The sequence below is a fragment of the Ammospiza nelsoni genome, chromosome 6, assembly GCF_027579445.1.
Source record: "Ammospiza nelsoni isolate bAmmNel1 chromosome 6, bAmmNel1.pri, whole genome shotgun sequence".
Lineage (NCBI taxonomy): Eukaryota > Metazoa > Chordata > Aves > Passeriformes > Passerellidae > Ammospiza > Ammospiza nelsoni.
In genome coordinates, this window is record NC_080638.1 from 57,790,572 (window position 1) to 57,806,896 (window position 16,325).

The 16,325-nt window shown below is 41.4% G+C and overlaps 1 protein-coding gene across 1 annotated transcript in view; it reads right to left on the minus strand.

Moving 5' to 3' along the window:
- The window catches only part of SYNE2 (spectrin repeat containing nuclear envelope protein 2), a 168,602-nt gene that overhangs the window by 53,837 nt on the left and 98,440 nt on the right, over positions 1 to 16,325 (minus strand). The window contains exons 70-87 of the mRNA XM_059475436.1: positions 15,890 to 16,009; positions 14,860 to 14,972; positions 14,097 to 14,238; positions 13,079 to 13,210; positions 12,387 to 12,539; positions 11,931 to 12,140; positions 10,569 to 10,670; positions 9,387 to 9,506; positions 9,028 to 9,228; positions 8,495 to 8,668; positions 7,774 to 7,905; positions 6,322 to 6,518; positions 5,970 to 6,102; positions 5,149 to 5,331; positions 4,566 to 4,712; positions 2,792 to 2,968; positions 1,458 to 1,613; positions 177 to 326 (exon numbers count right to left, since the gene is read on the minus strand). Coding sequence (XP_059331419.1) covers positions 177 to 326; positions 1,458 to 1,613; positions 2,792 to 2,968; positions 4,566 to 4,712; positions 5,149 to 5,331; positions 5,970 to 6,102; positions 6,322 to 6,518; positions 7,774 to 7,905; positions 8,495 to 8,668; positions 9,028 to 9,228; positions 9,387 to 9,506; positions 10,569 to 10,670; positions 11,931 to 12,140; positions 12,387 to 12,539; positions 13,079 to 13,210; positions 14,097 to 14,238; positions 14,860 to 14,972; positions 15,890 to 16,009 — 2,742 coding nt within the window. The remainder of the gene's footprint in view (positions 1 to 176; positions 327 to 1,457; positions 1,614 to 2,791; positions 2,969 to 4,565; positions 4,713 to 5,148; positions 5,332 to 5,969; positions 6,103 to 6,321; positions 6,519 to 7,773; positions 7,906 to 8,494; positions 8,669 to 9,027; positions 9,229 to 9,386; positions 9,507 to 10,568; positions 10,671 to 11,930; positions 12,141 to 12,386; positions 12,540 to 13,078; positions 13,211 to 14,096; positions 14,239 to 14,859; positions 14,973 to 15,889; positions 16,010 to 16,325) is intronic.

Sequence of the window (16,325 nt, forward strand, 5' to 3'; positions counted from 1 at the left end):
AAATACATTAATTTACTTTACAGTAAAGACTGAAAATGGAATTCTTAGGAAGGTAAGGAGTAAGGAATACTTTTCATCTTTTTTGTACCAGCTCTTGCCATCCCATGAAGAAGATTAATGACAATGGTGGTCAGAACATGCAGTGCAGGAAACCTGAGCACAAGCAAAGCTTTTACCTGGTTTACAATGCTGTCCTTCATTTCACACAACTCAGCTATCCTCAGAGACTGAGTTTCTGGGGTTTGTTCTGCACTATCATTTGAAGCCAAACTCTTTTTGAGCTCATCAAGAGTTTCGGATTTAGCCACGAGTTGATTTTCCAGCTCCTAATAATGGAGAAAAGAAGATAAGTAAGATCTTTTAATGAGATCATAAAAAAAAACTTCTGTGAGGTGCTTAGGTAAACATTCCTACTTTAAAATCAATTTTGTGCAATTCTTCAGTCATGCAAAGGTAAGATAGGAACTGGTTTTGCAATGGGCAAATCCCTGACATCCTAACAACTCCTGGAAAGTTATTTTCAGTTTGTCCCTTTCCTCAGAGGGACCTCTATGGCAGAAATTCCACTGAAATCAATTTCAGTGAAATCAAGTAAGAACAATATCCAATGAATGGAGATACGTGGGACTCCTTCCCCAGCACAACCAGCAAGATTATAAGAGTCTTGACATGCTGGGGAAAGCTCAGCAGGGAGCTCTTTACAATGTGAGGAACTACCCATACCCACAATGGGCCACAACATTTTCCTGTAATGCTACACTTAAATCCATTACCTTTTTTCACTTCTCACTGATTGTCCCCAAAACATGTAACCATGGCAATGAAAGAACAAATATTCCATGTTAAAAAATAGAGAGGGAACACTGTACTCAATGAAAACAGCAGACTATCAGAGTAACAGGAACCAGTTATTAGCTGGCTGCCACCTGTATTAATTCTGAGGGATCTGATGCCTAGAAAAACATAACAAAGGACACCCAGATCCTTGAGGCTGCTGCAGAGAGACTACACTACAGTCTAGGGCAGAAGTAGAGAGGGTTGCTATTTGTCCAAATGGGACTGAGTAGTTTCCATGACACTTCCATCACAGAGCTCTTCAGACTAATGGAATTCATAATTTCTGCCATGGCTGTGCTGAACTGAGAACTACTTCTATTGGAAGTACCTCAGAATACAATATTGCTGCACAACACTCCAAATACCATGAAGCAACAGCAGATGCATCTTCAATTGGTGGGAAAAAACACAGAATAACCACTCACATTAAAAGTGGTTCTGTCTCTTTATCACCTGAATGCAACATGCTTTAATTAAAATGACACTGGAGAATTCTTCTGGGAAATGGCAGCTTCCTTTACATTTCTTTCTGGTAAAATCTGTGCAGTTCCTTAGTATGGATTCAGCAAGGTGGGCTAAATAGGGTTTTTACAGTAACACCACTCATGTCATGCTTTTACCTTGCAGTCATCTAAGGTGTTCTGTGCAGAGATCAGACTTGCTGGAGTCTGTAAGTATCTCAGTCGATCACTCTGAGCTTCCAGCCAGTTATGCAGAGTCTGGGCTTTGTTCTCATTCTCAGTAATATCCTCCAAAATGTGTTCCAGGTCTTGTATCTGAAAGTTACAGAAATGTTTTAACTTACTTAAACCTACAAGTGGTCAGAAACAGAGCTTTGCCTTCCATGACAATATTAGACATTACAAAATCCATACTGAAAATACTCTTTAGAGAAAATATTTGGAAAGGAAAACCTAAAATGTTTTGCAGGCTCTTTAGGATTTGACTTTTTCCTTTGGAAGAAACAAGGCAGTGTGTGTTCTGGAGCTGGGAGACCTGACAAGTTGGGAGACCCTGTGCTATGTGGACACATTCCTATGGAGTCTGAAAAATCTCGTTCTTACTAAAACCCACCAACAAGGCTACTAGTAAGAAAGGGACCTCAAGTTTCCTATCTTCAATCTTGGCTCTGAAGATCCATTAAATCCTAGAAGTGAATTTCATGAAAATGGTAGAGAAGATAACCTTTTCCCCAACAAAACTGAAATTTCATCATGGGAATCTTCAATTGTACGGGAAATGAAATTTCCACTTAAAATGTTTCTGGAAGACTTTCTGAACTAAAAGACATTGGCAATTTTCTATCTGACCAGAAGTCTTTGTATCTGGATTCAGAATGGCCAGCTTCTCCCAAAGCTGTATAAATTGAGACACAGAGATGAAAGAGAAATGTGTTGGTAGAGGGATCATGGTTGCATTTTGGGATTCTAAGCTCCCCCATGTCTTTTCCATATGAGTCACACCAGCTTTTCTGAGCAGTGGGGCACATAAGCAGCAGCATCTAATTGTGGATGCATGGATTATTTCTAGCCTCACTAGAATAGAATAATTCTGAGGCATTGCCTGAAACAGATCTTCTCCAGAGAAACAAGATTATGTGCTGATAGAAAAATTCTGCATGTAGACTTGACTATCAGCTGCTGACCTTCAAAGCATTGCATTGGGAAAGCATATTTACTGCAGGAGGAGGACACTGACAGAGGAACTAATTTCAAGTGACCCAGGAGGGCTGGAGCAGGGCTGGGAACTGATCCCTGCTGTGCCTTGTCCAGGGGGTTCATATGTCCCCATCTGAATGTGCCTGTCAACACTACTTATTTAATAATCACTGTTTGCACAAATCCAACTGCTACAACAGGAAAACTGCTGGTAGCTTGATATATCCCTAATACAGAGCAGTGGCACAGGCAAAACCAGAGCTGTAAGAGAGCAAGGCATGGGAGCTCAATCCAACCTTTCTGTTGAGGGCTGCCTGCAGGCAGTGCCACCGCAGGTTCATCTCACCCAGGCACTCGGCAAACTCTGTCCTTTCGTAGCGCTTGCTCTCCACGTCACAGGTGCTCATCTGCAGCAGGGACTGGTTAACAAAATCTACCATCCACTGCTTAAAGTTCATCTCCATCATGTATTCCTGCAGGGGAAAAAAGAGAAAGAACAAAAATATAAATAAAGCAATCAGTTCTGTGGTTTTAATCTGAATGGTTCCAATGATGCTTCAAGGTGTGGCAATGGGGCATTGACGGCTTTGTTTGAATCATGAGCTAAAACATTCTTCTGAAAGAGAGTTGTCTGTAGGAATAATTCTCAGATTTTACCATTCTGTATTTGTGTAGTGTTTCCATCCACTAAAATTTCTGCAGAAAATCTCTACTACTACGTGGGCAGTTCAAGGTAAAAACAGGCTAGAGATGGAGCAGGGAATAAAACCCAGGGGAACCAGACCCTGTACTTAATCCACTGGACAAAACCATCACACTGCCATGGGCCAGATGAGGCCAAGACCAAGGCTTTCCCACACTCACAGGAAAATGAAGCATGAGCTTCTACTCTTTTTAACAAAACATCTGGTGTCAGAATAGAATATCAGAATATCTGGGAGGAAAAAGTGTCCTCCAGCATCAGCATCTCTTGTGCAGAGAGAGAAGGGAGAAACTACAAGCAAAGTGAAAACATAAGGGAATGTCTTCTTATTTCAGAGGGTATTAGAAGAGAGTAGGAAAGGGCTCCATATTTATCCAGTAGTGCCCAGAAAAGTCACTAGGGAATACCACAGTAGCCACAGCTGCTTCCCTGTAGGAATTTGTGGCCGTCATCCCAGCTTTCTTCTCAGCACACACAACCCCACCTTGCTGACAAGTGCAAAAGACACACCTACAAACCCACCTCTAAATATCCAAAGTGTTAAGAACAGCACCTCACCTACATGTCCCAACTGCCAAATCCAGCTGATACAGACCAAAATGTTATATATGTGCTATACCAAGGCACTTGGAAAGAAATGTTTGCATTGGCACTTGCCTTACGTGCAGCACCAAAGTGGCTGCAGCTCCAGACTGAGAATTGTCAGCCTGTCAGAGCTCTGAGCAGGGGCAGAGCAAAACAGGGCTCTGTGGGGATTCATGCCCTGAGGCTGGGCTCCATGGCATCCCTGGAGTACACAGCATGAATCCTCCCTGTGGCTGGAGCAATCAGCCTCTGCCACTCATGCTCCAACATCTGAACAGTGCCCAGAGTCTGCTGCAGCCTCTCTCTCTCTCCCTGCAGGGATGTTCATCTTGTCTCTCTTTCCTAGCAGGTTATTTCTTTTGATGACCCATAATATTCACACCCCCTGTTCTCTAGTTAAATGGATTCAGGTTATGGAGCTCCACTAGGGTATTCCTTGTTGGAAAGGCAGCCTAGAACATAGCACAAACACAGAGTCTGTCCTCCTAAGGAAGAAAAGCTTTCCTGCTTGTCACATTTTACCATCTAAATGCAAGAGACAGAACAGATGAGACAGATGGGACAGCATGAGAAAAGGAGATTACAGCCCAGCAGGCAGTAGCTGTATTGCAGAACAGGCAGTGGTTTGTGTCTCATGGAAGCATAAGGTTGTATAAAGGAGGATGTTACAGCACGTTTCAGATTGAGGAACCCTCTTGAGAGCAAGGGGAAGGATATGACAGTGCCTGTAAGCTGCTTCCATCCTTTTCACAGCAGGCCTGGACTCTCAGCTTCCCATTTACCTTGTACTTCTGAAGGAGGGTCTTGACCTGGGCAGCACTGCCTTGTGAATTTATCGGCTCCTCACGTTCCTGCTGCTGTTCCATATGGTCCAGCCAGGCCATTAGTTCAGCAATAGCTTCTCGTGATGAAAGCTTTTCCATCTGAAGCTGAGGTAAAGCATATCATGAATCCTCTACACTCTACTTGTTAGAAATACCAAGGGAAATGGCATTTCTATTTTTAGAAAGGCTCAGGCACTATAATCGCATTATTGGGGCATGAACTTGAAATTGAGCCCTGTGCTCCAGAGAGGCAAATGACTTCAGTTCTAGAATTCATGAATCTGAAATAAAATTCTTTCTAATTTTGAGTAATTCTTTCTAATTTTAAGTAACAGACCTCCGTGCAAAATCATAAAGATAATAAATATATTTAGAATAGCCCAGGAAGAACACAGTAATATTTAAAGTGCAGAACAATATTTGGGTTATTCTGAAAGCGTGGCACAGCTATTTCAGAAAAAGTCAACTGAATTCCAGCAGCAGCATTTTAACATAATTTTTTAGCTTGAACTGAGAGATGGCAGCAGAGTTTCTCACTCACCTGGTGAAGCTTTTCTTGGATGGCTGGGAGCTGTGTAATCAGTTCTCCCCATTTTTGCTCAAATTTTGGCAAGGATGACCTAAGTGCTGCAGTATCAGCTTGCTTCACGTGGAGGAGCTGGCTGGCAGTGCTCACCACTGATGACTTCAGGGAAGATTTTTCATCAACTTCCTTAGAAAATGTCTGAGGTGCACAGGAGAAATTTAAAAGAGGGTAAATATTTACATATCTATTGAAATGAAGACAAGCCATATTTTCACAGGATGAAATGCCTCAACAAACAGATTTTATCAAGATGGCAAAGATCAGAAAATCTAGACATGTTCTGGCAGATAAATCATTATTTTGCCCACCTTGATATATAGTGCTGAATGCCACCTTTTACTCCCACAGAGACTGAGATTATCCTGATCCCCACTTCACACAGAGGTGTGGAGCAACCCCAGTCCTCAGACCTCTGGCCAACTCACATCTACCAGTCAACCTTCCTGATATTTTGCTTTCCCCTTGTGCACTGTTGCTTCTGTCTGGCCTCACACTGGGTCTGAACCTCCTGGCTAGCTATCCAAGGGGAGCAGCAAAAGACATGAAATGTAATTCAGCATGTTCCTCTTTCCTGACTTTGGCTGACCACCTTCACTCCTGTACCCTGAGCCTACACTCCAGGGTCAGATGTTGAGTGGCTTTGGGGCACACAGCCTTTCAGTGCTGTATTATGTGGGAGGCTCAAGGGCATGGCAAACAAAAAAACCCTCTCAAAAGGGTCATTTTCACCAGAGTTCACAATGTCTTATCTAAAGCTAGCAGCAGAAATGACTTACAAACAAACTGCTGATGTTGTCCCTGATGGTGGCAAGATCTTGTGACACATTGAGAGACTGCTCCTTCCAAAAATTCATTCTCTGCTGAGCAGAATCCAACCATTTCATCAATTCCTCTGAGTCCCTGTTGTAGCTACAGGAGGAAACAAAACACAGAAACACATTTCTAGCTGAGCCTGGGAGACATTTCTCACCCTCCCAGTTGTCTTCTCTGTGAGAAGACACGTGCTATTCTGGCACCTCTGCTGCTGCACAACCCTGCAAGAAGCATGGCTTCAGCTGACATCTATTAAAAAAATCACAAACTAATGTCTAACTGATACTTCAAACTGGTTTTTTGTGTTGGACCCACCTGACCAGGAGTTTCAGTAGTGTTTGAAGTCTGTGTAGCTCATGGCCAACTTTTTTGGTTAAAGACAACCACTGCTCTTCAAGCTTCCCAATCTGGCTTCTTATTTCTGGACAGTTCACAGCAGTCAGCAATTTCTTCCCTTCCTTCACCATCTGGTACAGCCTGGCATGCTTTTCATCAACACTGCTTTTGATTTTCTGTCAGAATATGGGAAGTTTGTAAAACAGTAACATTTTAAAGACAGAAAACGCAACTAGAAGAACACACGTCACTTGTTCTAACTTCTTAATCATTACATGCAAAAGGGACACAGTTTTTGTGGGTTTGTTTGTTTGTTTCCTCTTTGTTTCCTTTTATTCTGCTTTCTTTTTGAAACTGTGAAACTCCACAGTTTCACCCTGCACCAAACATCTGCTAAAGCTTTATGACTTTGTTTCTGAAGCCTTTAAAGAAAAATAAAGACTTAAGAGTGAAGAGCTAGTGAAGAACTCAAAAAGCCAAGGAAAACCAGGCATCTTCACATCAATGGCTGAGCAAATTTTGCATGTCTCTTGTCTCAGTGCATCAGGAATCAAAAGCACCAGAAGGCCATTATGACTAAACATCTACAGTTGATTTATTACAAAAGCTTTACTGTAGCTCAGATTCTCCTGGGAATGTCCAGTGATTTCTTTCCTGCAGTCAACTAGATTAAGTCATTATAGTACTTTTTTCCTTTATTAAACTCATTAGTTTATTGAACACTTATTAATTTGCTTTTATTAAACACTTATTAATTCAAAAAATTGTAACAGAGGATGTCCTCTGAAAACTGAGAAAGGTCACACATGTGAGGAATGCAGAGCCCTCTCTGAAAATACATCACTGAGGTTACTAAAAAGCTTTCTTCTTAATTTTATAAAACAACCATAAATGCTGCTTTTATATCCTTATATTTAAATGTGCTTAAAACATGGATAAAATATTTCCAGCTGGAGCTGAGGTTGTAAATAAAGATGTATCTCTGTCATCAGAGATGCAGCTGCAACCAGTGTTACAGTAAGAGTTCAAATATTTGGTATTTTCAGATATTTGAAAGCACTAGTTGATTGTCCTTTCCTACAGGTTTTACTGTGTGGCATGAAAACAATTTCTGTATTACAGAGAAGGGGCACTTGCTGTCCTTAGGATCCATGGAGCCTGCACAACATCCATCTTACCTCAAATACTTTCCTTTGAAGACTGAGTTATAAAGTAGTTCTAGTCATTACTCCCACTAAAATGGACTTTAGCCCCTGGCTGAAATTAGCAGCCCAATCTTCTACTCCTTTAAAAGTCAGTTTTGAGCTTGCATCCACACACAGCTGAGGAGATGAGGCAGTGCCCTGCAAACCATCTCCTCATATACTAATTAAATATTTTTTGCCAGTTCTACTGATGCATAAAGAAGAGCAGTGACAAACACATAAATACCTCTAGAAGTGCAATCCTTTCCATTAATCTTTCTTCAGTTTCTTCAACCAAACTGATAGAAGGCAATGCAGAGGCAAGTGCTTCTAACTCCTTATTGAAAACCAGGCATTCCTCATCAAATACCACCCAATCCTAAAAAATACATTGAATTGTTTACACAGCACACATCCATTTGCATTTTAATACACCAGACTCAGGCCTTAATGCCTTCTAAAACATCAACAGCTCTTGCTTTAATGAAACATAACACAAAAATAAGTGAATAATATGTAAATATCAAAGTGAGACATGATTTCACTACAGATGAATTAATTATGCACTCTTCAAAATCTTTAAGGATTCTTATTTTTAAGTGGTATGGACAATTTTTTATTCTCTAGGGATATTCTGAGATTATTGGTTAAATTTTTAAAGTTTTATTTTAAAGTGGTGCTGGTATTTATTTGCCTTAAAGGGCTCTTCTGTCAGTCCAGACACTCAGAAATTATAGCAAGAAGTCATAAAGTGTGATGTGTTGAAATGTCCACTTCCAGAGATTTTCAAGAAGAAAGCTGGTTTACTGGCACACACAGAATAAGTAATAAATAGACTGTTGCTGTCCAGTGAAATCAGGAAAGGACAACTACTAGCCAAAGAATCACTGGTAGGACAAGAGCTGCTCCAGATGCAACTTTTCTCCTTCCCTCCAGATTTTACTGTTGGGTGTCTCTTGATTTATTACCTTTAGCAGGCTCTCTAAGTGTATACCATACTGGCAGGCCTTCTGCTCCAGCAATTTGACCTCATTGACCAGCTCTTTCCAGAATTCCTCTCTTTTTTGCAGGACAGAAGGACTCACTCTCTTGGAAAACGCTTCCATGTAAGCCATATGTGTCATGAGGTTGTGGAAAAAATCCTGGAAAAAAGCCCCAAGTTAAAGCTTGCTCTCTAAGAGAGATCACACTCCCACAGCAGGAGCTCTAAGGCTTAAGTAGTAGGCAGGACACAATAATCCTTTGGGTAACTATAAGAAAGATGTGTTTTCCTTACTCAGCTGTGTGTTCTGAGGTAAGGAGAAATAGCAATTTATCACTAAAACTGGTATTATTTTGGTCTACTGAAAAACTTGTCTTTGTTTTCTGCACATCCACCAGTCCCTCCCCTTTGCTATGAGCCAGTCACTCTCCTCCACTACACTGAAGAGAAACCAGTCCCAGAAAACAGTGCTCTCCTTGCTATGGTGACCTGAGCAGTGCTGTGGACAACACCTCATACCTTGTGATTTTTCAGGTGGGACTGCAGAGCTGCTCTGTTCTTTGTTAGGTGCTTTGGATCCTGTGCCATCTTCTCCCTTCCAATAGCTACCAGCTCTGCAAACCCACGAAGCAAGTCCTCATACTGGCTTTCACTGATGGCAGGGGAGTTCAGCTCCACATACTTTGCTTTCAGAATCCCCCACATGTCATCCAGAACATCCTAAAAATGCAAACACTGTGCAGTGATCCATGAAGAACAGAAATGAATCCCACAAACCCACAGAATACAAAATAACCATCAGCCTTTTGATGCTGTAAATGCATTGCTTAGAAGAATCAAACCATGCTGAGTAAGTGGAAGCTGCATTGTGCTCTTACCTCTAATTTATAAGCTTCCTGGATTAAGGTGATAGGTAACTGCAATCTTTCTCCATGGCCTCTCAATTTTGCTACTTGGTTTTCAAACTTTTGCAGCTCCACAGCACAGTCACCAATTTTCTGGATGAAGGACAAAATTAACTGTTAGGAAGAGTTCCATTCAAATAAACTTTCCATTATCACTGGTGGTGCAGTGAATCCAGTGGCTGGATCTCTCCTGTGCTAGCACTTCAGAAAATCCCATGAGCTTATAAACTAAATGGACAAAACATGGCATAATTTATTGTGTTCACACAGCACAGCCAGGAAGGGAATTCAGGTCTTGTGTCTCAGGACAACCTTCAACATGCCTTTCCATTTACTAATTCAAGAGCAGCCATTAAAAGGAATCATGGAGTCAGAAAACAGGTTTTTCTTATGAATCAGAAACACTCAGGGACTGAGACAGGATCCCTCTGAAGGAAAGAAAGCTTCCTTATGTACTTCTGGCATTTCTTTTCCAGGGGTGATTACCTAACAGAATATAGCCAGTCTTTGCTAGGGAATTCAGCAGGGAACACAGCTCTCAGTCTGGTAGAAAATTATGCCTCTAAGCAAGGTTAGAGCCTGTAAAAAGAAAGGTTCAGAATACCATCCCTGCTTTGGTAATAAGTAGGTAAATGGCCAATGACCATTCTGAGGAGGACATGCAGTCTGTTAATTTTTAATTTTCTGCTAATCCCAATAAAGATCAAAGAAAATAGCTTAACTGGTCAAATTCCATATGATAAAGTGCTCATAAATGCTGCAGGAGAAGATGGGAATACCAGAGTCCTACTCCCACAAAGAAAAGGTAGTTAGGCATAAGAAAAGGTGTAACATGTAGCTCTTTTCCTTCTCTGCCATAGCAAGGGGGGTATTTGCTCTGGGAGGTTGAGGAAAGACTGGTTCCTCCACTCCAACCACTAAAATGTCTGGAATTAGGTCTGAGTATGGACTGGGGTGCCGTTAAAAAAAAAAAAAAAAAAAAAAAAAGGAAAAGGGGTGGTGGTGAATATGGCAAATACTGAACTCTCTCCTCTTCCCATTGTAAAAACCTAAGTTAGATTCAAACTTTAAAAATTATGAAACTTTACAAATTGCAGAAGGCTAGAAATAATAGCTAATGCTGTAAAACCTCTCATTTCCTTCAAATAAAATTACCTGGAGCTGTTCAGAAACATTATGTCCACGTAGTTCATTCAAGCATTGTTGCAGAGCAGCTTTTTTCTCAGTTAACTGATCATAGAGTAGCCTGGTTTGATTCTGCAAAAGAAACAAACATCAGAAATATATCACACTAACAGGAGTATAGTAATGACCAGACAAAATTACACAGCAAACAAAATTATTACCTCTTTAGGTAAATGCTATTTTTTTCTCTTAAACAAACAAACAATCAAAAAAAATCCCACCAAAACAAAGCATATACATTATGGGCTTAAAGCAGTAATGGACAGGGGAAATTCTGAGTCTGTGTAGTATATAAGAAACAGATTACTCTGTCACAATGATCCTCTGTGACTGTAAAAATCTGGGAAACTGGTAAGAGAATCAAATTATTCTTTTCTGAAAATGGGAAAATGAGCCCATTACTGGGGGCTGATGGAGCTCTATGGATTCTGCATACATAAACATTGCAAGACCAGTTCTGTGGCTGTTTGGAGACAACATCCCAGTGTTCCTCAAAAGGGCTGCTTTATTATTCAGCAGTAAAGGGCCAGGATGACTTGCAGATGATGAGCACACTCGAGTTTTGCTGGACACTGCAAATTGTATTTCAAAGACCAGACTCTTCCTTCCTTAGTTCAGACTAAAGACCTGATCTGAATATTTTCCAGCAATAGTTTTAGATTTAGCACATCACAAGAATCTAAAGAAAAGTTTCTCACTATCTGCTTTTCCAACAAAGAACAAAAGAAGGAAAATTTGTGCAACTATGGCTTCTGCTTCTGTGGCACAAAATCTAAAGGAACAGTAAATGCAGTGGGGTCAAATCAACCTCCAACACATTGCTAAAAATAGCCCAGTGTCAGACATAGCACCACAAGGGAGGAAGCCTGCCTCTCCTGAGGACACAGCAGCTGAAAGAATACATGAAACTCCCCTTGGCCTAGTCCCTACACACAGAAACTGCTTTAGCCTGCAGCTCAGCCCGCATGGATCCCAGGTTACTTCCACACTTTCTGCATGCAAATTTTATCTACTGTGATCCAGGCCCCTGTGGCAGTCTGCATTGCAAACAGCACTGCAACCAGCAAAATTAATCTGCTTCTTGAGAGGCCAAGACAAATGTTTTAAGTAGTGAAAAAAAGAAAAAAGAAAAAAGAAAAAAGAAAAAAGAAAAAAGAAAAAAGAAAAAAGAAAAAAGAAAAAAGAAAAAAGAAAAAAGAAAAAAGAAAAAAGAAAAAAGAAAAAAGAAAAAAGAAAACCCATTAGAGGTTGCTCATCTGTAACCCAAATGTATTAACACTGACAAGCCTAACAGATGCTGTGAAACAAGATGTGCATTTGGCAGTGGAGTACCAGGTAATTGCTATTATGATCCAGCCCAGCTTTCATGGAGCTGCTCCTTGAAGCAGTGGCAGCTTGAGTTTGTTCCAGCCGTGCCTGCAGGTTGTTAAAGCACTCGCAGAACACATCTGTGCTCCCACCAGCACAGCTGATGGACTTCAGAAGATCATCCTTTTTATCACTCAGATCAGCATGAAGTTTTTGCAGCTCCACAGACAGAGTCTAAAGGGTTGAAAGAAAAGCAAAATGAGTGAAAATGGTCTGTGGAAGGACTCTTGCCTATAAGAGGCAGCAGGACTCGAGTTGATAATTATTAAAAGCAACAGGCCCAAATCTGAGCAATATAAAATAGTTTGGCACCGTTATTCCTGAATAAAGCCAGAAGAACAGAGAGGAAATACCAGGCCATATATATTCTGCTGTAACAGAAGTCCACTGGGGTTTGGGATTGGGATTTGGGGCAGTTACCTCATAGAGAGCCTGCTGCACAGCTGCCTCTTCAGTGGAGAGCACGGAGGTGTTCAGCATCTCCTCCATGTTGTTCAAACACCGGCTGATTGCCAGAAGCAGCTCAAACAACTTTCTGTCCAAATTGGAAGAGACTTCCTCTGCCACATTATCCTGGGTAAATGCAAGCCAGTTTTCAGTATTTCCACCCAAGGCATGGCTAAGATTCATTCACTCAAATAACGTTAGAGATTTGCTCAGCTAACACTGAAATGGAATTAATGAAATACTGAGGGATAGACTTGGATACATGCATGTAACATTCAGAGCTGTCAAGGGCAAAGCTGACACAATGACCCTTTATGTACTGGACAATGGCTGTGCTCTTACAGCTCTCTAATCTCAGCCATGAGCCCAAGAAGTTTGTCTTGAACTCCCAAGAACTCCCATCCTGCTTTATACAGTTTGAGGATTTTTACCCACACTAACAAACTTTTGGACTCAGGCAGAAGTATCATAATGGAAGATTTGGAATGTTTCCTTTCAAAATCCTCAACCTATTTCTACATTACAGCCCATACCCAACACAAAAGCTCACTACAGTGAATGCCATTTGCAATAATGGATTACTGGCTGTTTCCCAGTGTCCAAGCAGTGTCCTGTGTCTAGAATCCCTGGGGTTTTTTGCAATGCTTAGGACATGCCATTTTTACCTGTGCATGCACCACATTTGCTTCCTGGCTCAGGTCTCCCAGCTGGACAGTGTAAGTTTTCAGCTCTTCCACAGTTGGGGTTCCTGCACCTGAGAATGTGCCTCGAGGCAGCATGTTCATCTTTGTTGTGATCTAACATTTGGAAAAAGAACATTGCAATTAGAACAGCTCAAATGAAGACAGGCTATGGGCAACACAGTAACACTGCTGTCAAAAAGCATTAAAAGATTCAAGGCACTGATATAAAGCACCTGGATAGCAAGGTTCCCTTTTCACTGGCAGAAGTTGAGCAGGCTGTGCCTTGATGGGAGCTTGACTAAAAAATGAGCCTCTGATTCCCAGCTTTATGGGCTACAGCTGAAGTTTTGGTTAAGGAAACCCTACTGCCCACTGCAGGGTAAGTCTTGCCTGAGGAAGAGCTGACATTCATCCTTTTACATGTCAGATATTCTTCCACGTACTGCAGCAATTTCAGAGGACAGAAAATCTAATAATTCTAATTAATTATGAACGAAACTGTTAATAACAGGAATTATAGTTTTATCCAAGCAGTCTGTTCAGAACACACAGCTCAAACTCTGTTTTTTGATGTGTGAGAATGAGAGAACACAATGGTGAATGGCAGAACAAAATTTAAGCCAGAGATTTGCTTTGACCAAAATGTTCTCACTTGTGGGAACTGAGATTTCACCCACATCCACAGGAACCAGCTGTGAGCTTGCTGGATAACTACCTCAGTGCTCCTGGAAGAAGTAAGCAGATAACATCTACTCTGAAAATTAACCACAGGGATTCACCTAAGTGCTCCCACATTGTGCTCAGCAATCACTATTTCAGAGACATGATTTACCTCAAAGTAAAATTAAACGACAATTATGAAAACACTGTGCAGTAATCTCCTCTGGAGAACCCTTGCACAGATTTCAGTTATCTGATGGAGAGCCATGCTACTATGAGACAGAAAGATAAACTAATTGCTATCTACACTATCAGAGTGTTTTATGGAACTTAAACAAACCTGAGGTTCCACAAGCTGGCAGAGAGGAGATTTCATCTTTGATGAGAGTTCCTGTTGTAAATATTGCCATTTATTACCCATTTGATCCTTTGGAGCTAAGGTGGCATCAGCCTGCTTGGTCTTTGAGTCAGATTCTCCATTGCTGTATTGAGAAAACATTGTTAGAATGACAATTACTGAAGCAGAGTAAAACTAGGTTTCTTGTATAAGATTAGTTTCTGTTGTTTGTGCCTCAAAAGCAAAGTGAAGCCAAGTGCATCTATGATTATTAATCCAAGCTTTGATAAACCTGGACTTTCTCCTTGGCATGACATATGCCAGGGGCCTGCTGGCAGCCTCCACCTCTGGAATGACAACCTGGGGAGCACAGTCCTGTAGGACGTGCTGGTTCTGTGCTGGAAGGTGCCTGGTCCCAATGTCCCCTTTCTCAAAGCTGCTGCCTTTACACTGGCTGGGTGTGCCTGTGCATTTGTACAGCCATGGCTGTGAACAGAGGGACCCAGCCTGCCTACAGATGGGCCTGATTTAGCTCATGGCAGGTGTCAGTCCTGTCTGCTACAAAGATCTGAACTCTGGAGTCAGCTCAGTATCACAGAGGCTGTCACCTAAATAAGCCTCCATTTCTCTGGACTATTGATGCCCCAATCTGCCATTTTTCTTCTAAAGGCACACAGAACCGAAGAACAGAACCAGGGGTGCCACTTCAGCAAGTTTAGGCAGTTTTACATCACTGAATCTGGTAACTGATTGTGTTACTCTGTACCTGGATTCTGATTTTGGAGTCATGCTGTCCTCAAGCTGCGGCTGCATTTTTTCCACACATGACTCAATAAAGTCAATGAGGCTTTTCTGCTCAGCTGCTTTTAATTTCAGGTCCTGTGCACAGAGAACAGCATGAACAGTTATGTGAACTGTAATAATCTGAAGTGATGATTGGGCTTTTTCAATCACATTTTGTGTGAAATCATTTAGCAAAGAAAAAAAAATTACCTATGTCAGAATAAAATTAAGTTTATGTATGAACATGAATCTACAGAACAAACCATTTTCTGCAAACATGCATTTTTATGGAATATATTTCCACCTGAGCTAAAGTTTTAAAAGCAAAACCCAACCAGAAACAAATTACATATAGAAATTTAAACACCACTGACTGCAATCCTTACATAAAGAAACAGGTAAGGGAAAATGGGGATTTGCTCAGATATGGGTTTGAGTTCCATTAGTTAAAAGGAGAGTGTTGAGTGAAAAGTGAGCAATTCTAGCAGCTCAAGCTGGACCATTTTCTCCAGCTCTTTTCCAATAGCATGAAAAAGGCAAAAGTTAATTTACAGTTAGCAAAATAGAAGTAATTTGCAGAGCACAGAACATTACAAGATTTTTATACTGTGTTAACAACAACCTTTAAAGTCATAGTGAGTTAGCCCATGGAAATATGTTCACAAAACTTTAGTTTTAAACTTACCTGCAAAAACAGTATCAGTGTATAGATTCAGATTTCATATGTATCAGTGTTTTAAAGCTAGGACTCTTGCCTTGTTTCACAGTGATTCAGATGGCATCACTCATCCCTCCAATCTCCTAGCTTTATATTACTAAAACTTTTGAACAAGGGATTTTAGGGGTAAGGCCTTTCTCCATCCTGACAAACTCCCCAAATCCTGGAGGAGATGGGCAGCTGAAACCAGCCCTTGACAGAGCTGATCCCACAGGGAGAACTGCAGCAGGGTAAGAGCAGCTTCCCCAGCCCACAGGGGACGTGGAGCAGCCTGGCCTGGAGGAGAATTCATTACCTGGGGCTGCTGCAGCCCATTGTGCCAAGGCTGCTGGGCATGGGGCACCTGGGATAGGCTGAAACCATCAGAGTGCAGGATCTCCAGGGGCTCTGGGTCCATCCTCTCCCTGCTGGGAACCTGTAAAGAGACACCCATTGTGGGAAGGCTTCTGGACCTGACAAGAGAGCAGAACCCCACAGGTGCAGCCTGGGGAAAGGGTAAAAGCTGCCTTGGAGTTACCACACACAGAATCAGCAGCCATGAAACACAACTGCTGCTTTTGCAAAGATTTTTGTCCAGTTGAATTTACTGAAAGTTTTAGCATCCTAACCATTCTAACCTTCTGCCAAGGTCCTCACATGTGTTCCCCAACAGTTACTTTGCTTTCTTTGCTTTTCCTGCTAGCAGATTAGGTGATACTAACACTCCCTTCTTTTTGTTTCACCAAAATACA